The sequence below is a fragment of the Chaetodon auriga genome, chromosome 23 (assembly GCF_051107435.1).
Source record: "Chaetodon auriga isolate fChaAug3 chromosome 23, fChaAug3.hap1, whole genome shotgun sequence".
Classification (NCBI taxonomy): Eukaryota; Metazoa; Chordata; class Actinopteri; order Chaetodontiformes; family Chaetodontidae; genus Chaetodon; species Chaetodon auriga.
In genome coordinates, this window is record NC_135096.1 from 12,822,054 (window position 1) to 12,847,714 (window position 25,661).

The window sequence follows — 25,661 nt, forward strand, 5'->3', positions numbered from 1 at the left end:
TCGCTGTCTTCAACAAAAAGAACATATCATAGATCACGTGGCACCTTGCATGCTAGCATTGCCTTCCTATGAATGTGTGTGTGTGTGTGTGTGTGTGTGTGTGTGTTGAGTGGTCAGTAAGACTAGAAAAGCTGTCTGTCCTTGAAGAGGAATCTGTCCTCTATTGCTCCTTCTGGGGTTTCTTCCATGTTTTTCTCCTCATTAAAAGTTTTTGTTTTTTTTTTTGGGGGGGGGGGGGGGCGGTTAGCTGCTACCAGCTCGCTTTGTTGGTCGTTCAGTCAGCCGACAATAATTTCCTCTTTGTTGGCCACAGTTTGCCCTTGGAGGCCGAAATTTGGCACGGAGGTCGGGTGTTTGTGTTCATGCCAATTCTTTATGAGGAAGAGTGCCAATGGGAGTGACCTCAGGCGAGAAAGGCTCCCAAATGGTTGCAGACTTGGTGGAAAGGTTGGTCATGAGTGCATAACCTCTGTAGACAGACACTCACATGGCGGCAGACATCAAAGCACGCACACACACAAACACACAGAGTTTCAAATACACACACCGTTTTGCCACATCCCCTTTCGTAACTCATTATCTGGCTTTGGAACACACTTGTGGGAGGCATCAGCGGACGAAGCAGAGTCCTTTTTTCACTGTTGACAGTGCACCCCTGCACTTTTGCCCTGTCCCACACTTTCGCCCTGCCCCTTTGATCACACTTTTTTCATATCTGTCAACATTGCAGGAGGTGTCACTGGACCCACCAAATCTATCCTTTCATTGGTCCACAAAGCAGCCCACCCTATAGCAACTCCAGCTTTCTATCTATAAGGCTGAAATTTAACATGGAGGTCATCCGTTTCTGAGGTTGTGTGTGTGTGAATGTCCAAAGCCATGAATTATAACAGATTTTAGTCGCTTCATTTTAATTCCCAGCACTACAGCCTTTCTGCTCGTTTGTTTCCTTTAATATGTCACAATAGACTGCGGATGAATTTGGTTGAATTTGGCACATTGACGTGTGCCGTCTCAAGACGACTATCTGAGGAAAATTAGAGGGCAAACCGAGATTTTAAGTAGTGCTCAGGGTTGTGTGTTATGGAAAGAACCTCTGTGGAATGATACACTGACATGTGGAAAGTGAAAGTTAACAGATTGCATCAGCAGCGGGACGGGGGGGGGGCAGGTTGTGAAGGTTGAGCCTGTTGCACAACACATGGCAGAAGTCACTTTTCACTAGTTGAATGACCATGTGAACAAACAGATGAGCACACACAGCAGGCCTCTGCTCCACTCGTCAGTCTGCCGAGAAAAACAGAGTGACATGCGACTTCACCGGGCAGCGGTGAACAGCAATCCATCCTCTTTGTCATTCAGGTTCCAGTATCAGCTCACGCAAAGATGTGACTGTCATCTCCACGAGCGTCAAAGTTGAGCAAATTCCCAATCGACTTTGTGGAGGAGCAAAGTTACTGGATTTGCCGACGGTTTAAGACATCAAGGATGTCAGGTAGGTGGCTTCATTTCATGTAAATGATTGGAAAATGTGTAAGATCAAATTGGACTCCTCAGTCCTTGAGTTCTATCTGGGGAGTAAAATGCACTTCAGTTTGCTAGTTGACCTTTTCTTCACAGGTTGGGTTTAATAAATAAAAGACCAGCTTCCCAAGATTGCCTCCCAATTTCAGCTTTGAACCGTGGGACTACAACTGTAACTCTAAATTATATACAGCACGCTGTAGCGACCCAGTTTGACTCGAAATCAGAATAGACTCTGTTCCTTTCCGCACTCTGCTCAAACTGGGTGTCAGCTGAAATTTAACACTACATGCAGCCCAAAGACGGCTGCAGACAAAAGGTTACATACCTCTGCATCTGACCGCAGGCCAGGAAAATGAAAGTCTTGACATGCCTGTCACGACTACACACTTAACGCTCCACATAAAGCTGGTGTTACCCTCATGGTAAAACCGTAATGGAAATAAATGCATGAAAAGAACCATTAGCTGCCTTTTGTGTGAAAATGTTATTAAACACAGCCTTGCGGTGGGAAGTCAGTTTTCAAAGAGCTAAATTGGTTTGTGGATGAACTTCAGGACACTTTGGTTTGGACAGATATGGGCTTTTGAAGGTTACTTTCATTATGAAGAGTTTTCTTGGTGGAACGGAAATCAAATGAAATTCTGCCTGTGCCCTTAAAAATTCGCAGGTGGAAAAAGACTGAACTGCATGAAAAGTGAAAACTGGTTCGAACGCATTGAATTAGAAGATTGAAATCAGCCCATGAGCCCACGTGCTCAACTCCAGTTAAACAATGTTGTTATGGTAATCAGTGAAGCTCTGATATAATAAACCAGTACTTGTCAAACTGGGAAGGGGACGGGCTCCTATATATAGACATGCATTAATGGAGGGATCATGGTGAGGGACTGCCATATAAATGGGGCTCCAAATGGTTTTTACAAAGTAAACATGTATGCATCATAAATTCTTCTCAACTGTATGAATGCTATTAGCTCAGTCTAATCCCATCATTTGACCGTTCTTCAGCAGGTGAGGCCTTCGTCACTCTGGCCACCACAGACTCATACTGCATGGGAGCCACAGTGGTGGCGAGAAGTTTACGGCGTCATGGGACAACTCGCAGCATTGTCGTCATGGTCACGCCGAACGTCTCAGAGCAGTCAAGGTGGGTCATGCGTTCCTTTTTCGTTAATGTGCTCCCAGCTGTGGAGGATGAGCTTCAAAAATAAAGTAGTGCCAAACCTTTGTATTTCATCAGGCTTGCCCTTGAGAATGTATTTGATGAGGTCATCGCAGTGGATGTGATGGACAGTGAGGACCATCTTCACCTGTCCTTGCTGGGACGTCCGGAGCTCGGCATCACCTTCACCAAGATCCACTGCTGGACCCTGACCCAGTACAGCAAATGCGTCTTCCTGGATGCTGACACACTTGTGAGTCCACTGAGCAGGCAGTAACATGTCGCCAGTACTATGCCACCGACTGTATGAAGAGTTTCTGTGTGGTTTAGATTACTCTGGAAGGCAAAGGTTTGTGTGATCTCCAAACTATGGACCTGAGATGGTACCCCCTGTCTTAGGCTGATCCACGTTAGGCTGTTTTCTATTGTCTTCTTCATGAGTCCTAGAGCTCCAATGACCAATGGTGTTATTTTGGTCTTGATGCAGGTCTGTGGACTATAACCTCTTATGCGAAACTTGAAATTTGAATGGTTATTAAGCATAAATGCCTGGCATTTTGAGAGGGAATCCAAATCCTGCAAGTATTTATTTCAACCTACTTGCACATGTCTTGCATCAGCTTCTTTGCACCTTTATTGGTTATTTATTTATTAGTGAACAGTAGAAAATTTTGAGCCTATTAATTGACTCTATTAAGTCAATAACTTCAATTGCAGTCTGTTGAATTAATTTATATTTATTAGAGTTCACACATAATAACTGCTATATCGTCATTGATTGTTTTACTTCAACATCTCCAAACTGTAGATGTCATCTCTGTGCAGTCTTCATCTGATAAAAATGAATGAATTCCGATAGCCTGACATGTTTTTTGAGTAACTGCCTTTACAAGAGTTCCCCCAATGCTTTTGTTAACATCAGGGCAAATCACTGAAACTACTAAAATACTGAACAGTTTAAAGTATTAATAAAAAGTCTGGTTGTAACAGCCTCTAAAAGGTTTCATGTTTCTAAGAACCAAGAAAAAAACCAAGAGCCACAATAATACATGTGCACTTTTTACCTTGAAGAGAGATTATGCCTTCATTCATTTGTTTAAATATTTTAAATCATGGCTGTGCTCACTCTTCATCTGACTTTTATTCAAGGTCAGAGGTCTGGAATGACTGGCAATAATAAAATAACATTTAATTAATTAATTAACGTCACATTTCCTGGGACTGGCCCATTAGTCCATATTCTTACAACTACATTTACGCTGGTTGTAGGATATTGTGGAACAGAGTAAAGGAGGCACAATTTGTATCTGTGATTTCGAGCTCTCTGGTGTAACGTTAATGTGTGAACTCAGCAGCAACGACACATAACACTCTGCAGCCGTTAATGTCACCTTGACAATGATTTCAAGCAGAGGGAAATAAACCACATCAAAACCACATTCATCTGGGAACAGGGTCGCTGTGAATGATCCCCAGCGACTCTGTATATTCGACGTCAATAGAAGATTTATCTCAAAATAGAAAATGTTACATTCATAACACATTATAGCCTATTCACAACATGAGGTGACAGGGATCCTCAGCTACATTCCTCCATTTAATGTTTAATATTTTCACTTTCTTACAAAATTAGTGTTATTTTTATGGGCCAAAATTGGTGTGAACAGACTCCTAATCAACACAAAACCTACACTTCAACTCCCAATGAAACAATTCTTACCTCAACAAAAATATTTCTCTTCAGGATCCCAGGAAGCAAACAATAGCACTTAATACAGCAGTTTGTCCCATGAAAATAAAACCAAGTGATGCTCTCTTGCGTCTAATAGACGAGCTTGATTCTCCAAGGAGTTAGTCCAACCAGTGCGCTGCTGTCGGCTCCGTGGAACGGTCCGCCTGGGAGCCAAGTGGTGGAGGCTCCACCTGGTAGAGAGGATAAAGATGGAGAATGTTTTCTGAAGTCATTCATTTTCTGTGTGGCGAATGCGGCCAGTGGGCCGCCAGTTAAAATCACTGAGTTGTGAGGCTGTGTCCAGATTGACTTGCCGTTTAGTCCAGATGCGGACCGAGGTCCAGACTTTGAGAAGCCCTGGTCTATAAGTCAACATACTGTGTTGACTGTTTTAAGGGTCATCCATACGTTCTCTGAACTGTTGGCCAACGTCTCGGTGGAATAAATACCCACACAAACGTTAGAGGACACGTTTGGAGCATCCTGTTACTGTAGGTTCTTCCTCTGTTTGGTCAGTGCAAACATGTTCTCATGTTAGCAGCAGCTCAACAAACAGAGATGAACATAGAGACTCAAGGTTATACCTGTGCTGACACTCACACAACCACAGTGTTGACTGTGATCCAGGGACAGAGCGAGAGAAATATGAATGTAGGTGCTTCCATGCGTGCACAGATGACATTTCGGCTAATCTCAATAAACAGATATCCACATATGAGTGAAAATAAATTACAAAAAATAAATAAACCGCCATCAGACGATAGCTGATGGGTTCCAAGATTCCATTTCGGCCAATGGGCTCTGCCTCTTTTGCTGCTGAGGCCTACCTGCATGCAACCAAAACCCACTCAAACATGATTGGTTCATATTATTTGGACTACAAAAGAAGCCAGAAGCCTGAAAACACTGAAATCTTGTTTCTTTCCTACAGTTTCTGCATTCATATCCAGATATCTGTTTACAGAAATGATTGCATTGATTGACTGAAGGGGTGTTTTCCTTAGGGCTTGGAAGTGAAGATGAAAATTGTTCTTATCTTGGTTATTATGATGTTGGGTGTCAATCAAGACTTTGACTGTGCTGTTACATGTGTCAGTGAGTAGTTCAACAGTTACTGTGCGGAGGTGCCAACAACTTGAAGTTTATGACATGACAAAAGCCCGACAGTTTTTACTTCCCTCTTTTGATATAAAGCTATGCAACAGCCTTGTTTGTGCCGCTTGAAAAGTTTAGGGAAGCAGTGGGCGGGGTCTTTATTCTTTTTATGTAACAGTGAGAGTGATGCTTTTGTCACAGTAGTAGAAAGTAGGTCATTTTCTAGAAATTCATTAAACACAAATAGAGGAATTAGGGCCAGTTCACTACAGTTTTTTAAAGTAAGTAAAGAATTCTGCTTTTGAATAATTCACTCGGACCCCAGTGATTTTAGACCGTTTGTCGTTTTCTCTGAGGTGATGGTGCCCCACATTAGTTGGATATGTTTTCGTCAGTTGTTGGGAAATCTTAAATGATTCAAGCACAGACGTATTTCGCAGAGGTCTGAAGGAAATTCAGATTCATAAGGGAAGTAATAACTTGCAGGTCGCTGAGCAGCACAAACTAGATTCCATTGAGCGGTGTTTTATTGGGATGGAGGCAGAAATCTGAAAAACTTAAACACCAAATACTAAACACTATCAGCATGACGGAAACCACTCCAGACCTCCGATGAACCTGTTTGACCTCTGATGGACCTGTTCCCTCTCAGGTTCTCAGTAACGTGGACGAGCTGTTTGAGAGGGAAGAACTGTCGGCAGCTCCTGATCCCGGCTGGCCCGACTGCTTCAACTCTGGCGTGTTTGTCTTCAGACCTTCCCTCCACACCTACACCAGCCTCCTGGATCACGCCCTGCAGCACGGCAGCTTTGATGGTAATACATGGCTGCACGTCTGGGTTCAGACTAACGAGCAGAGATCTCCGCGTGCTCTGAACGCTCACAACCCAACTGAATACGTTCATATGAAATTAAAAGAGTTTTTTGAGTTTCAAGGAGTTTCATATTTTGTTGGCTGCTGTCAGGAGGGGACCAGGGCCTGTTGAACAGCTTCTTCAGTAGCTGGCCGGTGGAAGACATCAGTAAACATCTTCCGTTCATCTACAACCTCAGCAGCAGCTCCGTCTACAGCTACCTGCCTGCTTTCCAACAGTGAGTGTGTCTGCACTGCCTATGGCTGTGTCCCATTCTGCTCTTTCTTTACATACTTTGCATTTGTGGAGTGAAACTCATTGTTGGGCTGACAGATTTTTATTGCAGAAGGTCTGCCTTAACTAATTTTATCATGAAATGAAAAGATAATTTTGTTTTATTAATCCCTAGGTCTAATTTGCATAGTTTTGGCCGCCATTTCTATACAATTTCCATTCATCTATGACATATCTATCTACAAAACACACACATAATATGTTACAGTACAGGAATAGATAGAATGTCATTTCAGCTGTACCACATCTACACACTAAAAAGGACTTTATACCATCGAAGCACAGTACGTAATCATGTCCTTTTTTTTTTTTTATTTTAGATTAAGATCACAGTGATGGAAAGGGTAACAGAACATGTAGAAAATATTCCAAACTGATGTTCGGGCGCACAAGATCTCATGAGTATGTCAGGCAAAACCTACAGGAGATGGTCAGGTTGAACTTAAATGTAAAATAAAAAAAATAAATAAAAATGATGAGACATAAAAACAGGGTCAAAGGCCTGGAAAGTTTCAATTGTTGCCACTGATGCACTGCAAAAACATGCTAGAGTCATCATTTTTTGTTCCTGCAGGTTTGGCCACAATGCGAAGATCGTCCATTTCTTGGGAGCGGTGAAACCCTGGAGCTGCAGCAGCAAGAGGGATGACAGCCACCCACATCTGATGAAAGACTTTGTATCTCTGTGGTGGAAGGTATACCTCAGTTACTCACCATCACCTCGACCAGAGAAACCGTTCGGTCGAGACTTGGAGAATCAACAACAGGTACAGAAATCGATGTGATCTCTTTATCTCTTCTCTCTGATTCGTTGCAGGTCAGCCAGGTAGGATCCTAATATCCCACTATAGGCCACTCCAAAGAGTTGGTTTAGTGGTCAGACCCTCAAGCCACGTCCGTGTGGCTGGGAACTTGTGTGTCTTATCAATACCAGGCGATATTTTGTACACATGTGGAATGAAATTTAACAGTGCAACAGTGTAAACATAACACTTTCCATTGGCTGTATTACTCCCATAAATTCTGTTTTTTACTCATTGTCACAGTTTATTCATTGTGACAGGTAGCTCTAGTGCTCTGCACCCTCACCACATGCCTCATGGGACCAGTGCAAACAAAAGCCACTGCACACACAATCCCCCCTGGCAAGGATGAGCCGAACGTTCCTCCACACACAATACACTGTTCTTTTTAATACTGAGCGAAACTTTTATTCTTTTCAATAGCACGACAGAAATGTGAGTTAACTATGACACAAGGAGTTTCCCAATATGCCACATACAATAAATAAAGCCTTCATTCCTGTTTCTGGGAGGTCTACTCTTCCCCTTTGCAGATATGCTAGCAGTCATTAAACATCACAGTTTTTGAATGGAGTTTGGTGTGCAGTTCGCAAATAGAGAGTTCAAACAGGGAAGGTAGCTTCTTACCCCGACTCTTGGTGTATTATATTGTTCTTCTTTGACAGCTCTTTATATGTGCATGTAACTGTTTATGAAATCGATCCTGTTTGGTTAGCCTGCTAAAAGGGTCAGGGGGCAACTGTTAAAGCTGACTGACAGGTGATCCAGTTGTGATGAGCTGCCGCTGTGATCAGAAACAGGCTCACTTCACAAAGATATGGCATTTTCCTTGCATCTCTCCATGCATCCTCGCTGGAAGGCGCTAAGTATCAAGGAAAGGATGCTAGTGAGGGAGACATGGATCCACCTATATTCTTGCCCCCCTCTGAACTCAATCTGCTAATAAAGACTGTGGGATGCAATCAAAACTTCCCATGAATATACTATAGATTGTAGAGAAATGTGGACTCTGTAAAACAAAGTGTAACCAATACAACTGGCTCTGACTGGTGAGTGTGATATTTTAGTTCTGATTTTAAACGTAGTGTGCAGCAGCGTGTGTGAATGTTGTGCGGAAAGTCAACCACGTGCCACGTTTGGCGGACGCTCTGCAGATTTTCGCTCCAGACACTCGAGCAGCACGTTTCACTGATGACTCCCTCCTCTTAAGTTGGAGGTTTGTTAATCAGTCACATAAGCTGCTGCAGAGCTTGGTTGGACCATCAACATGCAGACTGGCAGCCAAACGCGACACATGGCTGCTTAGCCCTGATATTGGTTGGTGTCCCAACACTCAACATCCCTCCCTTGTTTTACAGATTCAAGAAAGAGAAGCCAAGGTGCCATTTCAAGAAACCTTGGACAGCTCTAATTCGCTTCTTGCGCATTTTTCACCCCCGTCTGAGGTGCCTCATTCGCCGTCTGAACCAAAGACAGTAAGATAAGACACCAATACTATAATGCCAATACCAGTGTTTATGGTTGAGAATGTTTGGACATATCCTTGCAAGCATATTACGTGACGAGTAGCTAAGGAGCCAGACGTTTGCATCAGGAGTGGGTTGAGATTGAACCTGGGGGCTCATTCATAAAATGGACTTAAGCAGACAACCACTTCATCATAAAACTTTACTTTGACATAGAAATCAAATCAGGCAGGGGCTGTCAGCTGAAGTATATTTTAGATTTATAGATGACAGGTACGTGAGTTACAAATGGGATTATTCGAACCTGGTTAAGTAAAGTTGTTTATGTTCAGCATCTTTTATGGATCAATTGGAAGCACACCTTTGGAAATGATCTTAAGACTAAGTTTGAGTATAAATCTGAGAATAAATTAGGTCCCAGTGCCAAAAGGAAAGTGAATATTGGGGCTACATTCATCAGGCGGACACAAACAAAGCTAATGTTGCTATGTGTAAAAAGACTGCATTTACACACAATATAGCCATATAACAAAAGTCAGCGTTCACCCACGCATTCATTCACTAGTGGTGGAGGCTACCAAGCGAGGAGCCACATGCTCATCATTAGTTTCCCCTGGAACACTTTGACATGTCTGACTCTGTTAGCTTTGTTACAGCTGACGAGGCAAAATACATCTTTCATTCATTCATCATTCCATTTAGCTGACGGAATTCCGTGTGCTCATGTATGTCCCAGCATAATTCTGCCCAACCTCAACCCGAGCAGACGTCTTATTAACCGAAATAACTGAAAACACATGTCGAAGTCTGAAGGGTCTTTAAAGCTTTTAGTACATAATGGGTTGACGGTGGCCAATGGGTGTATTTGGGTCCTTGAGTTCAGTTCAAAATGACACATCGACCAAAGCAGGCAGCAAACATTGGGTTAAAGTTAGTGAAAATCCTTAGCATTATAATGACATCAGTATCACCTCTCTGCATCCACTGGGACGTGTTAGCCTAGCTTAGCACAAAGACTGGAAGCAGGGGGAAACTGTTAGCTCTATCCAAAGAAAAAAAACAAACCCTTATAACGACTCCTTTAAAGAGTTCATTTAAAGTCACACATGTTCTGTGAAGCCAAGTAAGTGGTCATTAGAAACGTTTGCTAATCAATTCATTAATTAGTTTAATAAATGACCTTATTAGCATAGCTGCTTGTGTTTATAATATATCATGGTGATTATTATGGTGGGTTATTAGGCAGCTCAAGTGCCTCTTGTTAGTTCCAGTAGATGAGACCGTTAATTTATGAGTATTTCTGCTTGACTGCATTTGACTCCAGCAGAAAAAAAAGGAACACAGGGACACAGAGCCTATTATCTGCCACAGGCCTCTGAGCTTCTCATTGCGTTTCTGTCATTTGTTTAATTCATTTCAACTTGATGCATTGTGTTTATACAAGCTTGTAAGATTAGCCTGAACAGACACACGCCCTCCAGTGTGACAACACCCATGAACATACATCAGCTGCGTTATCAAGCGCTCCGCGGTGAGAATGAAGCAGAACCAAGTTGTGTTAAAACCGCTGCTACTGTATGATTTCACACTTTTAGCCACATGTCATGCTCTCACATTAGCAGAAAGCACATACTGGAGTGTGTTAACGGGTGACATGGCTACGGTGTCTGTAGTGTTCCCACACAGATAACACACCATTGGAGGAAGTGTCAACAACATCTAAGACGACAGAGATCCAGGAACCAGGCGGGTTGGAGGGCAGCGATGACGCCTCAGACACTGAAACACAACCTGTACGTAAACCTGTCCTTTCTGACTTCTACACCACTGACTTCCATACTGGTCAAAATATAGAACGAGTAGTTCAAAGACACACTCCTTTACTTCCTTACAGCATGTGATAATGTTTCCAAGCTGTGGCAGATTAGAGTTGAGAGATGATATTGAACGCATGAGTGCATAATAAAACACAGCTGAGTTGTGTGAAAGAATAATGACAATCTTCCAATTCTGAAATGTTCGACACTGCACATTCTGAGAGCTGGAAACTTGAATCTAATATTCAGCCTGAGTTAAGTCTGATGTTTCTTATGATAAATTCCCTTTGAAGACTGATTTGTTATTCTCCAACCTCATGGTCGCAGACGGCTGCAGACCCAGAGACGGAGCGGCTGGAGCATCGCAGGCTGTGGGAGTCCGGACAGGTCGACTACCTGGGCAGAGATGCCTTCCATAACATCCAGAGGCTGCTGGACCGCTTCCTGGATTAATGGATGACGCGCAGGAGGAGCAACTCTAACCCGAACTGACCTGCAGATTTTTGTATCCATAAAGTCCCAATGTCTAAGACCTCTGACTGAAATCACTATAGCTGAGAGTGATACACACCACTCCCATCCACCCTCATGGCGACCTTGAGACTGACCTTGGGACTGAAACCTACATTTAGACTGAAACTATGTGTTTTAAAGATGATGATAATCACAAACAATTCAACACTGATTTCCTATCAACTATGAACTGAACTGAAACACTTGAAATATCTGTATGTGCAGAGCTTGCTGAAACGTTCTTGGTAGGTGACAGTAGAAGTGATTTTGCAGCGCTGCGCTTTGCTTTTTGTCAAGTGGAATTTCAGTTGTGCCATTAAAAGTGAACACCATCTAATGCACCCAGCCAACTCAAAGGATAACAAATCCCATGTGAAGATCCAAAGCAGTTATGTTTTAATCTGTGTACTCTCAGCTCTGCCGCCACGTGTTCCCACTGCTCTAGAAAACATGTCACATTTTTACAAAAGTAATTTCCTTAAACAGGTGGTCCTGTAGTTTTTAACAAAGGTTAATCAATTAGGAGGAAATCATGCATTTGTTGTGGACTGTTTTCAGTGGCAGATTCGGGCTTGCAGGACAATGCATTTGGGAGTCAAAGTAACATGTCACCCAGTCCAACAGTGTGGCTCAGCCATGTGTTTTTAACAACAATGGAGCTCTGTGGGAGAGGAGAATAGGCTTTACCAGACCTTGGGTAGACACACTTATTAGTGGGATGCTGCGCATTCACAGTTACTCTCTGTTAATTTTATTAATACCAAACTGATCGTCGCTTTTTTGCAATATGAGTGTTTTGAATAGCTGTACAGCAGTATCAAACAGTCATTTTTCATCAAAAGGCTTTCATTTAAATACAAAAACAGTCAGTTTTCCATTCATTTCTTATCAGGAGCTTCTTCTGAAAACACAGTGTGCTTATAAACTCGCCACAGCTAGCTCAAAAACTCAAACAGCTGTGTGAGAATACTGTCTCCACTCCTAATTAGTATCAACTGACATGGCTATTTCCAGGAAACGTTCTGGGAAATTACTTGTAAATTATGGGATTCATAAAATAAGCATTAGCAAATATCCAATTTGATGTGCTACATTACAAATGCATTGTAAAAGTTCCACACACAGAGTTCTGCAGGTTTTTTTTCGAGACACCCCAGAACTTGTCTAAATTCTCCCACCAGGGGGCACTGTGGCTCTTCTATCAAAAGCTGTCTCCATCGTGGTAGCATATCAGAGAAGCAGGAACACAGATAAATAGATGTCAGACTGCAGTCACAGTCAACAGTATGCTGTGTGATCCATATCCACTGGGCACATGGTGCATGTAATTTTCATAGGCATTCCTCCCATAATGTTGTGACACAGCGATGGAAGATTGTGTGCTGAATACAAAGCAAATGGCAGGAGGTGAACTCGGGCCAGCGGTGTGCTGTCAGTGAAAAGGCGTTATGATGATTGCTTTGAAAGGCAACCTGGCACGTCGCTGCTCTCGGCTCAGCAGCTCCCGCTTGACTCCGATTCATCAAGATTAAACTGCGAGCACAGATCTGGGATAAGTTAGAGGTTTCCCCTTGACCGCCTCATTCATTAAGGCCTGAAAAGGCGAAAGGAATCAGAGATCAGTCCCTGCAGACACTGACATTCTGGAAATGATGCTGTTAGAGGCAGCAGCTTCGAACTAACAACACAAACAGAAATCTTTATCTGGGGCTGTTCCATAGATGCCCAAGAGTCTGCGGATTTTATTTTCACAAACAGACAACAGCTGAGTTGATTGTTAAGCTCTCCTATCAGGTTGAAAATGTATAAATCTGTGAAATCAGTCCCTGTAATGATTATCTGGCAGACTGGAGTCTAATCCTGCTTCCGTGTTGTGTGTGATTTAGCATAAATATGACCTGTCTACTGGGAGAAGTCGCTCATGTCAGCCCGCCAGTGGTAATTACAAGTAGGGATTGACAAAGTGTGTCAACACATGCTGCAAACACTGATATTCATTAACCAATGAGGCATTCTAAGATAATCAAAGGCAAAATTACAAGTTATGTATAATCACAGTAATGCTATTTAAACCAGTGAGGAATATTAAGCAAGTCTGCCACAATTCATTTATGGTTTAGAAAATAAAAAATGGTCACTTCAAAGCTGACGTGACCATATGGGCCCCATATGGGATAAAGTGGGCAACATATACTGTAAGCAGTGAAGGGTACAGACATGCTCCTAATTAACTGATGTCCATTTGTGTCTCTAAATGTGCTTTTAGTACTGAACTCACATCGCAGCAGAGGCTGATGGGAATGTGATTCCTTTTACACCTATTTGGTCATGAACCAAAGTATTGGACAGATGGTGGCACCAGATGAAAAATCAGAGGACCACCAAACTTATAGTTCTCGTTTATTCTGAGGGGAACGTGAATGTCTGAACCAAATTTCATGGTAATGCATTCACTAATAACCGTAAAAGTTAGCCTCATGGTGGCACTAGGTGAAATGTCAGTGGATCATCAAAGTCAGTAGGGTTCATCGAGACTGTCTGAGCAAAATTTACAATAGTTGTTCTATAGATATAGACACTTCACTCTGGAACAAAGCTGTGGTCTGAGACTGAGATTGTGATCCACAGAGCCCCACCACTAACATGGCTGTCTAAAAACAGTCAGTTATACATATTTTGACCACTTCTTGTCAGGAAGGAACTGCCTGATCAAATCCTGATTGCAGCAGACTCTCCTCAGTGAAGTTGAACTCAGTAACCAATGGCAATTTCAGCCTCCACAGCAACTCAAACCGCAAAAAAAACTGAGTCGAAAACAAAAATCTGCTGTTTGTTTGAATGAAACCTTCAAATGCATAACTCACTGAGTGCTTTCAGCCCTGCTTACATAACTAGCACCGACACCACACTGACCCCACAAAGAATTTCACCAGACTGACCCAGTCTATTTGTTTTGACAGTGTGGACTGACACCCATATGCCTTTCCAAGAAATTCCACCTTTGTCGGGTACATAAACACAAATCTCAAGGAGGATGAAACTGAACGCTGCATTCGGCCAAACAGACAGGAGCTCTGGGTACAGGCTGGTCTAGATTGGTGAAGCACCCAGGATCGATTCCCTCTGTCTGTTTATTCTTTATTTTCAACAAAAGTGTGCTCTTCAAGTAGGATTAGACAAACAATTAGTCGGATAATGTCCCCATCTGGAACTCTTCGCTGGCTATGCTAGCTTTCTGCTCAAAGGAGTGCTTGTGAGTTGGGGGTGTTTGTGGATGAGGCTGCGTTTGAGAGCAAGAACAGTGAAAAGGGAAGAAGAGAATTTGTGCATGTGCAGGTGTAAGCTACATATCCATGCCAGCTGATTGTGTTCATATACATGCAGGGTGGATGAGAAAGAAATGTGGCAGCTGTCATAGAATCCGAAGACCCTCCATATGTTTTTGGGTTAACTGCTTTGAACCACCTCCCTTGCTCATCATGTGTGGTAGCCATCTCATGAATCATACTCAAAGCCGTTCAGCTAATTTGATCAGTGGTTCAACTGGCGGCTTCGGATTCTAATGACCCACAATTTCTGCGATCGGGCTAATTGGGGATTGCAAGAGTAATGACAGTCAGCTGTGGAGGGGATTCTGGTCTGTGCTCATTTCAAGGCTCCCCGATGGAGCGGGCAGCTGGGTGGAGTTCGTCCTTTCGGTGGCAGGCTGCCGACTGAAACTGGGCCACAAACCAAAGCAGATTCACACAATTAGACAAGTAAGCACTCTGCAATTCAATGGACAGATGCATCTTCAACATCGTTTGAGGTCAAATTTGTTGCCACTTGTCTTACGTTTTTTCAGTAAGCTTGTAAAAGAGGATTTCACAGTTGGTGTTTCTGCTACTGGGGTCCAGAACATTAATTCTGTCAATCTTATATAAGCCAGGCAGAATAAATTAAACAAAATTCAGCAGCATGTTGGCCTACAGGCATGTTCACATCTGCCCGTAGACTTCGACACTAATTCTCAGAGTGGGAGATGATCCAAAGGTCCAAAGTTTAGTGCACAGCTGCTGAAACTTGAGAAAATCTTTGGGGAAGTCTTGCATCTGTAATACGTTTGAAACAAAAGGGGCTGAAAGTCAGTTACACTTTACATTCAAGAAACAAACTTTGTGAAGTTGGAATTCGAAGACTTGAATAAAACTGTTCCTTTTTTAAATATGTGGCAAGAAATGTTCTTAAATGTTTATTTCACGAACTTTTCTTGGTCATATTTTAGTCTATAAAACAACAGTAAGAATCAATTTTCAATACTTGATGCTGCAGACAAATGTTGTTTGATCCTGAAAAAGTACTGAGGTTTGATACCCAGTCCGAGTAAGACTATAAAGAGAATACTATATTTGGTTGAGAATACTCCTTGGAAATCAGAAACCCTTCACATGATGGTGGAATGTCAGCCGACTGAACTCACAACAGTCTGGCTGATTTCTGAGCCACAAAATACCGTCAAGGCCACAAAATCTTCTGACATCTCTTTTCAATTTAGCAGCTTATTCACTGAGACTGATGATCATATGATTTATGATGAGCACGAGCCCTCGTGAAGACAGCTCAGCACTCGAGAACACACAAGTGACGCATGACACATGCATACTCACGGAGAGCTCAAAGCGCTAAATCTGAGCCTGATGAAAATGTTGTCAACATCAGAGCCACCACAGAGGAAAAAAGGGGTTAGCTCGGTGCTGCTTTCATTAGCAAGGAATCTCCACATCTACCCTGTGTTCTCATGCACTGAAGAAAGAAGCCAATGCCTTCTGATGGTGCAGTCCTTTTAACTTTTCTTCAAATTCACTTTTTCTGCTGCTCAGACATGAAGTGCCTTGATGTTCAGATGTATTGATTGGGTTGCTGTAGGACACAAATTCTCCACAGCCAACACTCCCTCATTCTGTCTTTGATTCATCAATCAGCTTCAGCGCCATGCGAAAATCTCCAGTCATTCAGAGATCATAGTAGATTCCCCCATTGAAGCTTCGCTTCATTTTGCTGCATCTGAGCAGAAGAGGATATGCCTTGATTAGCACTAATCCCTTAAAGAGTGACTTCTTTTTCAGTTTTCTATGATGTCAATTTCCTTAATACACCATCTCAAGTCAGAGCAGAAAAGCACAGGAAAATGACTGTTTATATGAGCAGCATAAACATCCAAAAAATGTGGCATTACTTAATGCCGATGACTGTCTCTGTCAGTAATGAGAGCAAACAGGTGGGCACAAGATGTGAGCTTTTCCAAACTATATTCAAGCAGGGTCTGGGTCACAAACAGACAACTTTGTAGCACAAACAGGCCATGGTAAAGTGGAGCGCTGTGAGCAATCTGGTCTCGCTGTCAGGCTTCTTTAGCCACACAGAGAAAAACATGCATCGCTGCAGTCTAATCAGTTTTCAGGGTGGAAAATGTTGATTTCATCTGCAAGAAGACAGCGAAAGAGCATTTGGGTGGAAGTTAGAAGAGGCAGCACAGTGGATCACTGGTTAACCCCAGTGCCCTGACTGTTTCAATGAATGACATGTTTAACAAAGAGAGTCATAGATGCTGAAATTTCTCAAAGTGTGACTCTTTCAGGCCAAATCTGCTGAACTAATGGGGGATTTCCTCATCGCTCCAGATGTTTCTCCTTTCTGGAAGATTTGACTGCGGCTGTATTCCCAAAGTGATGATTGCATGTTTCTCGTCTTCAAGAGTAATGGTGACCTACTTCCTTAATCCAAAATGCTAAGTTGTGCATTTTCTCAGATCTTTATCTATGCTCTGCTCTTTGAGGCCAGCGGAACAAAAACTACATTCAACTGTTGAAGAACTTCTTTCATCAAAAAGTTTATAACGTCCCAAGTTTCTGTATGTTTCCCAATGCTTCATATGGAGGTCACTTTTGCTGCAGTGGCAAACATTCTTTTCTCTTTGTTAGGTTCTGGCAGGATTTGGACTCAATAGCAGACACGCAGACAGGGGGCATGGCTAAAATAGGAATTTATTGAATGGATAATGAAAGGAGACTCCAGATTTTAGGAAACTAGTAGCTGGGGAAGCCTGGGGATAGCCGGTGTGGCACGAGGCACTGAGGTGGAGAGCAGTTCAGGGATATGCTGGAGTGCACAGAGCTCAGGTGAGGTGAGTACTTGTGTTAAGGACACATGGTCGTAGAGGCACATGTGAAACTAGGTGGTGACGCTTGACTGGAGGCTCTAGGCGGGTGGTGGCAGAGACTCTGAAGCTGAAGGTGATTAACACAAGAATACAAAACTAAATATTCACCTCTGCTCACAGGTAGCACCAGTAAACGGCCAACTATACCACTAAGCAGCTGAAACAATCTGGCAATGAGTCCTCTGCAGTCCACTCTTTATGCTGTGCTTGATTGTGATGAGTCCCAGCTGTGTTGGAGCCAGGTCTCAAGCCACCTGGAGAACCACGCCCAGCCTCTGCCAAAAAAGGAGACCCAGGAAACAAAGCCCCACACCTCTCCAGAGCACTCAAGATTTAAAAAAGATTTTGTTTTTGACTTTGAGCTTAGTAGAAACAGGTGGAAATATTTTATTGAAAGCTTATCAAAGACAAATTATAAATTAGGACATTGAACCTGCATCAGCATTTCTTCAAAGACTGTGCACACTGCTGAGAGCAGTAAGGAATCAGTTATCGAAACACACAGAAAATATTTAAGATGGCCGTTTATGAAAAACACAGGATATCAATGGATGTCTCAAATTGTGAGTGAAAAATAAAATTCAAGTGCCATAAAAATACCTTACCAACATTATACATGTTTTCAATCATCTCTGTGCTTAAGTTAAACAATATTTCTTGGTTAGAAAATTAGAAGTTATGCAGTTCTTCACAGCTTGACATAATCTGTCATTGTCAGAAGCAACTGTACTACATCATCAAAGCAAAGCTACGGGTACAGCTGAGGACGCTACAGAGAGTCTTTGTTTACTGGTGAAGACACGATCAGCCAAATCAATTGCTTTAATGTGAAACACCTTGAGTGGAGCTTACAGAGGCAGAGTGCGATGTCCTTTTGTAGGCTGTTACTTCACTTTCTGTGTGTCGTCAAAATTGCTCAGGAAAATGACAATTGCCAGCTTGAATTGTGAAATTTGAATTATGCAGATTCACAGTGTGCTGGGTGTGTAATGGAGAATTACCTCCTCTAAGCAGGTTATGTTTTTGGTCCTGTCTGTTAGCAATGTGACCACAACTTAGTGGTCATTATCTGATTAAACTGAAGAATTTAAAGCATTGTATTGCCTCGATGAAGGCAAGGACTATGAATACTTCTTATATCAATAATCAACATCATCTTTAGCCCTTTTATGCCCTTTAAAGTGTAGTCTCATGATTCTACAAGGTGGAGAAACACATAGAAACACCTTTTCGTCCCTGAGTGATTTCACATATACAGTTTAGAAATGTGCCCATATATTTTATTTCAATTTGGCTTTATTATGGTGTTTGGCGTACATACTGCCAATCAAGCGACTCCAACTATTCATCAATGCCCTTACCTTGTGGGATGAGGTGCCAATCATTTTCAATCATCGTTATTAAATATTGCAAGAGGTGTATAAATCATTTATGCTGCACTGTCAAAATGGGCTATGAAAGTAATTAGCCTGAAGCTAAACTGCACAACAGACCAAAAATCATGAGAACAAGGCAACAATACCAATTGTCTGTGAGCAATAAATATAAACAATGCAGGCAACAACAAAGACAAACTGGAATGTATGAATATGTCAGACCAAGGCATTATTTTGTCTGTTCTCCCCCATTATCAGAATTTCTTTGGCAAATATAATTTCTTTGCTATAAAAAGTCAATGTTCAAAATTGGAGATCCATTAACCTTTCCCAGCTATGTGCAGTGCACACAAAATCATGGAACTGGTCAACTATGGTGCAGAAAGCACCATCACCATTTAGCCTCTATACGGGACACACTCAAAGTACCACTGCAGATTTTAATCAGCTCATTATTACATCACTGTGACAGCAGTTTTCACAACACTTTGATCATTAAAAACATTAGCTGTTTTTAACTAGGCAGTTGCTTGGGCATACAGTATGGAAATGGACCATGATGAACAATGAAATTCTTCAGAACACATTGAGAAATGTAACTTTAGAGTCTACACCAACGGCATTTCTGGCCGTGCATTTATAGACACCAATGTCTCTTTTTGTTGGGCTCTGGATGATGAGGGAACCTTGTGGATGGAGGTACTTGTTTCCAAAAAGGCGTGGCTGTGTACTGACAGCCAAGCGGGTTTTATCAGGCGTTTCCCATGCTACATCCACTCTAGGGATCCCAGTTGCTACACAGTTCAACTGAACAGCAACTCCTTGTTTAGCGTAAGTCATAGAGGGAGGACCGTTGGTAATTCGCGGGGGGTACGCAATCACAATTACCGATGCAGAAAGCAGAGAGCTGCCATACTCGTTTGCAGCACGGCAAACATACGACCCCCGATCATAGATGGATACTTGTTGGATAGCAAGTGTCCCATTGGGCAGTACAGCATACTGTCCAGCTCTCTGTGGCCTGTTGAGGACAACCCCACTGGGTAGTGTCCATGTAAGTCTGAGGGGTTCACCACTAGTTAGACAATGAAGCAAAAGTCTTTCTCCATTCATGATGCTGACAGGTGTGTTGTATCTGTTGTTGATCTCTGGCTTTCTCCCTGGGGACAATGTTACTGTACGCTCCACAAGCCCTCTGAAATTACGCCCCAGACAGCGGTACATACCAGCTTCACCAATAGAGGGATTGCTGATGATCAAAGAGCCATCTGGTCGGTGGAAAAACTTAGAGAATCGAGCACCACTTTGCAAAGGTGTACCATTGGGTAAGATCCAAGTGACGTGAGCTAATGCTGAGCCCTCAAAGGAGCAATTCAAAGTCATGGCATTCCCAACAGTCAGCGACAGGCTGTCTGTTTTGGGTCCTCTTACTGGTGGCCTCTCGACATTCTCCTGCACGTCCAAATTAACCACCAGCTTGACCTCCCCTCCTTCATTACGAGCAATACAAGCCAGCTGCCCTGAGTCTGTCCTCTTTGGTGACCGGATTTCTAAGGTGCCATTTAGATGAACTGTCATTCTGTTGCTATAGTATGGTGCAGGAAGGATCACATTTCCTGGTAGAACCCACATGATGCGAGGGGTGGGGGTTCCCTTTGCCACACAGTCCACAAACTTCCGCTGATCCTGAGTGGCGGTCACCTTGATGGTGTTGGTAGTTCCACTTAAACCATTGATCACAGGAGATGTTACCAGGACCTCCAGCCTGACGACTTTATAGTCTTGTCCTGCATTATTCCTGGCCATGCAAGTGTAGTTACCTCCATCAAAACGCTGGACTTTTTGAACCACCAATGTGCCATCATCCAGGACCTGGTATTTGTCTAAAGCTGGGGAGATAAATCTATTTGTAGGGGATATCCATGTGATGACCGGCATTGATTCCCCTTTGGTGTGACATCTCAGTGTAACAGTCTCACCATAGAAAACCTTGACGATCTTTTGGTCCTTATCCTGGATTTTTGGTGGGGAAGCTGTAACCTTGACCTTGACTCTAACCTTCATCTCATCTTTGCCAAGTTGGTTCTCAGCATAGCAGGTGTAGTCACCTTCTTCTGGCATACCAACATCGTTGAAGTATAGCGTCCCATTGTCAAACACCACATACCTACATGGAGAGGGAAAGGAAGGAGGGAGATACTGATTATGACACTTTGATGACTACAGCTGTCAGAGCTATGTGGATTAAAGAAATAAAATAAAACATTTAGAATTCTATACAATTATGTGGTTATTACGATTTGGACATTTTACATTATGATTTACTTTGGTCATTTTTTGTGAGAGAGGTGACTGTAAAGGTACTGGTGTTTGCTGCTTTGTGAGCCTTTTTCTGTGTTCAGTCAGCCATTAGGTGTCAGAGAGAAACATGTTTGGTTGCACAACCTGAACAAACTGACAAGTAGTATTTACAGTATGATCTTGGTGTCATAGTAGGAAACAATAAATACTGTTGAAATACGAAGGTGTTTTTCTATGGCCGCAGCACATGCAAAAATTGGTTCTTGAAAGTAATTTTCTGTGAGAGTGAGGAGTCATTAATCTTAAGGTGGTGAGCTGCCAGTGCAGCACAGAGCCAGGGAATAGTTTCCAATAGGTGATATGGACATATAGACATTTTAAAGGGATCTTTAAATGTCTCAGTTGATAAATAGCAGTTTTATTGTTAAATAAAATGAACTAGCAAAGCTAACTCTTTTTGTTTTTATGAACACCACTGGCCAATAGTGATGGATATGTTGAAGATTTAATTGTCAATTTGAATTATGTTTTTTAGATCTTAAACAGGTTTTCCAATAGAAATGAATCTACATGTGACATCATTTCAATGTAACAGTTCGACTGTACACTGGAAAGTTCTGAATGAAGAGATGTGCTGGTAAACACAATCCGAGTGTTTACAATAAAGACAGTTTTCCAGCTGCTGACTGGCTGTGCTCCAAAATGGATTTAATAACCATATTGACAACAAATTCAGAAATCTTTGCACATCCTTTTTCAATCAATTCAGTGTGTGGATTAAATGTACATTTATGCAGTAACAAAAAGTATCAAATGTGAAAGGTTGATAAGTTTTATATTTATGCAGTTATCCTTTTTTAGAAACAGCTCTTAGTAAACGCAATACAGTTCAACAACACCACAAGTTACCATCTCCAAAATGTTGAGGATGACCCAAAGTGCATTATTTTAAACTTCAGAGACACTAGTAAACACACAACTGACTGTGTATATATGACATTGTCACAGAGTGTGGAACATGAGGATTTAAAATCTTAAAGCTAATTCAGGGGAAACGATGCTTGATTTAAGAGGTTAAAACCACCAATGTTAGGTAGCCATGTAGCTCAAACAGCGGTATCTTGCAGAAATGTATTCTAAGGTTTCACTATTACTATGCAGCTCATACCTGCGACTACGCCCCCCGATGACACTGTCTCTTTGTTTGACCGGGTTGACCATGGTGCCATCCGGAAGTGCCCAGCTGATCTTGGGGTTTGGGACACCAGAGGCCACACAGTCGACCTTTAGGTCTCCACCGTATATCACCTCCTGACTAGATTGCTGCTGCGTCTGCTTGATCTTTGCTGGCCTGGTCAGCACATTGACCCGCAGCAGAATGTAGTCATCACCCATCTTGTTACGTGCCACACACAAGTAGTCACCACTGTCTTCGTTAGTCACAGGATGAACTGTTAAACTGCCATTGGGGAACACCTTGATCCTGGGGTCAAAACTGCAAAAATAATAGGCTTATATAAGTATTCATTTCAACATTAAATTAAGGATATAGGAAAAAATATGAATTAGCTTATGCATTTGTTACCTGTACTGAGCATCTACCAGCTTCTTAGAAGGTGTCCTCCAGATGATCCGGGGCTCTGGCTCTCCTGTTGTCACACAGTTGAGCAGGAGTCTACTCCCATAGATTACATCTGTTCTCTGAGGTGACGATGACACGATATGAGCCTTGGCAGAGGACGGATTCCTCCTTATGCTCAAGGTCACTATTCTCCTGCTGGATGCCAAAGTGTTACTGGCTGAGCATTCATATCTCCCAGCATTTCCCGAGCCAAATCCCCTTATGTAGAGGGTCCCATTGGGAAAAACAACAAGGTTGCGTCCACTAACAAACTGAGAAGCAGAGAGCTGTATGCCATCAGGTGTGATCCAGCGGATGACAGGCTGCGGGGCACCTGTGGCAGTGCAGTGGATGTAAGCAGTGCTGCCCTCTGGGAGGGTGGTGTTCTCGTGTTGTGCCTGCTGAATCACAGGTGGCAATGCTGAGACATGAAGGCGGACTGAGACTGTATCAGCTCCAGCTGCACTGCTGCCAATGCACTTATAAATCCCTCTGTCTGTGAAAGTGGCCTGGTTGATCCGGAGGGTTCCGTTACTCAAGATGGACACACGCTGCTGAGAGGCAACACCAGGTGGGGCAGCAGCCATGTGGACATGGTTAGGGAGCACCCATGTGACCCGAGGAGTAGGATGCCCCTCCACTCTACACTCCAAATCGACTTTGACACCTAGATGCACTGTGATCTCTCTTTCCCGAGGCTGGAGGACCCGTGGATGCTGAGACAGGACCACAAGGTTGACCATCATCTTGTCTGTGCCGTACTGGTTCTGGACTGTGCACAGGTACTGCCCCCCATCCATGGGCTGTGTATTTCTGATGATTAATGTACCATTTGGATGGACCTCAAACCTCTGGACCCTGGTGTTCTGAGCAATACTTGCCCCTGCATGAATGGAAAGAGAGATTTCAAATATGAGAGTGTTTCCTCACACATAGTGCAAAATTAGAATAAGTAATGAATGTAGACACAGAACATTATACTGTAGGTGAAATTGCTATAGTATTTTTTTATAGGTTAGACACTTGCCAAAGAAATATATGCAGTTTTCAAGGTGAATACTTAATTTTGATTGGCAGGAAGAGATTGAAGTAGAGTCCTCATCCCAATTAATACACATAGGTTTATTCACTTTACTTATTTATTTATCAGGAAGTACACCCTTCAGTGAAATAATGTTTTTTTTTCCAAGGTCAGTAAAGACAGGGCCACAGATTCCACAGGTGACAATTTATGTCCAGTGCTACTGCAGAAAGTAATGGTAACCATCATGGTAACAATGTCTACAATCTTTCCCTCACCTTTACCAATCTTAACTGTAGTTGCCCAATTTTAAGCATTTCCAAAACATGGTTTATTTGCCAGATAAATCTTACCACTGAACAAAATTTGGGGATTTGTAATATTGAAACAATACCAATATCAACATTCTGCTTGGCAGTAGTTTTTGGGTTAGCTTGATTGCTGCCAAGTTAATGTTATAAGTAAAGGACATGTAATCCTACTTGTATAGTTTCAAAAAATAAGCTAGTTATGAATTATGTTTTTCATTTTCATTTACAAAGATAGTATATCTATTATATTATGATTACACTGATGTCATATCTGTGTAAAAAAAATCTGTTCAGACATTTCTGTAAAATGCTGTGATCTAATATTAACAAGGTGTACATCTCGCATGCAGCTGAAAGATGTGGAAGACAGCAGCATGGTCATTAAGTCAATGGATACTGTTGTATTTGTGAAGACTGAAAATGACAAATGAAAACCAAACTTAGTTACTTCTCATCCACTCAGACTAGGCCTCCACCTCGACAGAATCAGTAGTAGTGATTGCTAAAAATGCCCAGTACTCAGACAGTGAGCTCTAAAAAATGTAAAAGAGTTAAAGACTTCAATCAAGGACCTGAATTTCCAATTTCACCAGATCCTACTTCAGAAATGAACAGTGTCTCCACTACTTCCACATGAAGTTCAACAACCCAGACAGAGTCATGTTACTGAGCCTCAAATCTGACATTTTCAATAAAAATGATTTGGTGGTAATGTCTCTCAAGGAGGATATTAAATCATTCAGAGAGGAAACAACAGCAGCCATTGACGCTGTTGAGACAACTTCTCAGAGGCATGGTACGTGAAGATGAGTTATGAGACTGAGTCATACATACCACTAGCAACTTTCGTCCATGACAGGAAGGGCATTGGCTCACCCTTGGCCTCACAGGGAAGCTGTGCATCTGTTTCAGCTTTCACAGTAAAACTCTGGAAATTGCTCTTAGTTATCCTTGGCATCCCTGTTGGAATAGATCCTTGTCCAGGTAGCTGGTGCTTTCTGGACACATCCTGAGTGCTTGTTATCAGTCCATCTTTGAATGGATTAGTTTGGGTTGCAGCAGTTGTTGGGGCAGGGGCAGCCGTCTGCTTGATTGTCTGCTCACTGGTCAATCTTAGGGCTGGGAGAGTTGGATCTATACTAAACAGAGCCAATTTGTGGTCAGTTGACTGGGTTGCAGGACGGAAGTCTGATGTTCTCTGAGGTTCTGATGTGGTGATATGTTGGATTTGTTGGTCTTGACTATGGATGTCTGGAATGTTGTTGATTTTGGGAGCTTCCTGAGTGGTGGCCCTCAGTGAAGGGCCCATTTTTGCTCCAATGGTAGATGTTTTAGGTAGTATGACATATGGCACCACTCTGGATGGGATCACAGCATCAGGCCTTGATGAATTTGCAGAAGGATGTGTGACAAGAGCATCGACATTAATTCCAGTGGTTGCACTTTCTTCAAGATGCTTATCTACCTCTGACTCCCTGTTTGTAGTTTTATTTTGACTAGAACTATGATAGAATATTTCAGGCAATGTAGGTTTCCTTGTGCTAACCTGCTGTGTGTCCAAATCTCCCTC

The 25,661-nt window shown here is 42.5% G+C and overlaps 2 protein-coding genes across 2 annotated transcripts in view; one reads left to right on the forward strand and one right to left on the reverse strand.

Annotated features, from left to right (window-relative positions):
• The first annotated feature begins 1,488 nt into the window (after positions 1 to 1,488).
• On the forward strand, positions 1,489 to 11,202 carry gyg2 (glycogenin 2). Its single transcript, XM_076722992.1, has 9 exons — positions 1,489 to 1,495; positions 2,536 to 2,674; positions 2,768 to 2,942; positions 6,169 to 6,331; positions 6,481 to 6,607; positions 7,238 to 7,430; positions 8,825 to 8,941; positions 10,606 to 10,725; positions 11,077 to 11,202. Exons 1-9 carry the CDS (start codon positions 1,489 to 1,491, stop codon positions 11,200 to 11,202), a joined length of 1,167 nt encoding a protein of 388 aa, XP_076579107.1.
• An 8,183-nt stretch (positions 11,203 to 19,385) lies between these two features.
• The window catches only part of mxra5a (matrix-remodelling associated 5a), a 31,275-nt gene continuing 24,999 nt past the window's right edge, over positions 19,386 to 25,661 (reverse strand). Inside the window, exons 7-10 of the mRNA XM_076722993.1 lie at positions 24,926 to 25,473; positions 22,724 to 23,642; positions 22,307 to 22,633; positions 19,386 to 21,004 (exon numbers count right to left, since the gene is read on the reverse strand). Of these exons, the coding sequence (XP_076579108.1) occupies positions 19,414 to 21,004; positions 22,307 to 22,633; positions 22,724 to 23,642; positions 24,926 to 25,473 (3,385 nt within the window). The 3' untranslated portion in view covers positions 19,386 to 19,413. The remainder of the gene's footprint in view (positions 21,005 to 22,306; positions 22,634 to 22,723; positions 23,643 to 24,925; positions 25,474 to 25,661) is intronic.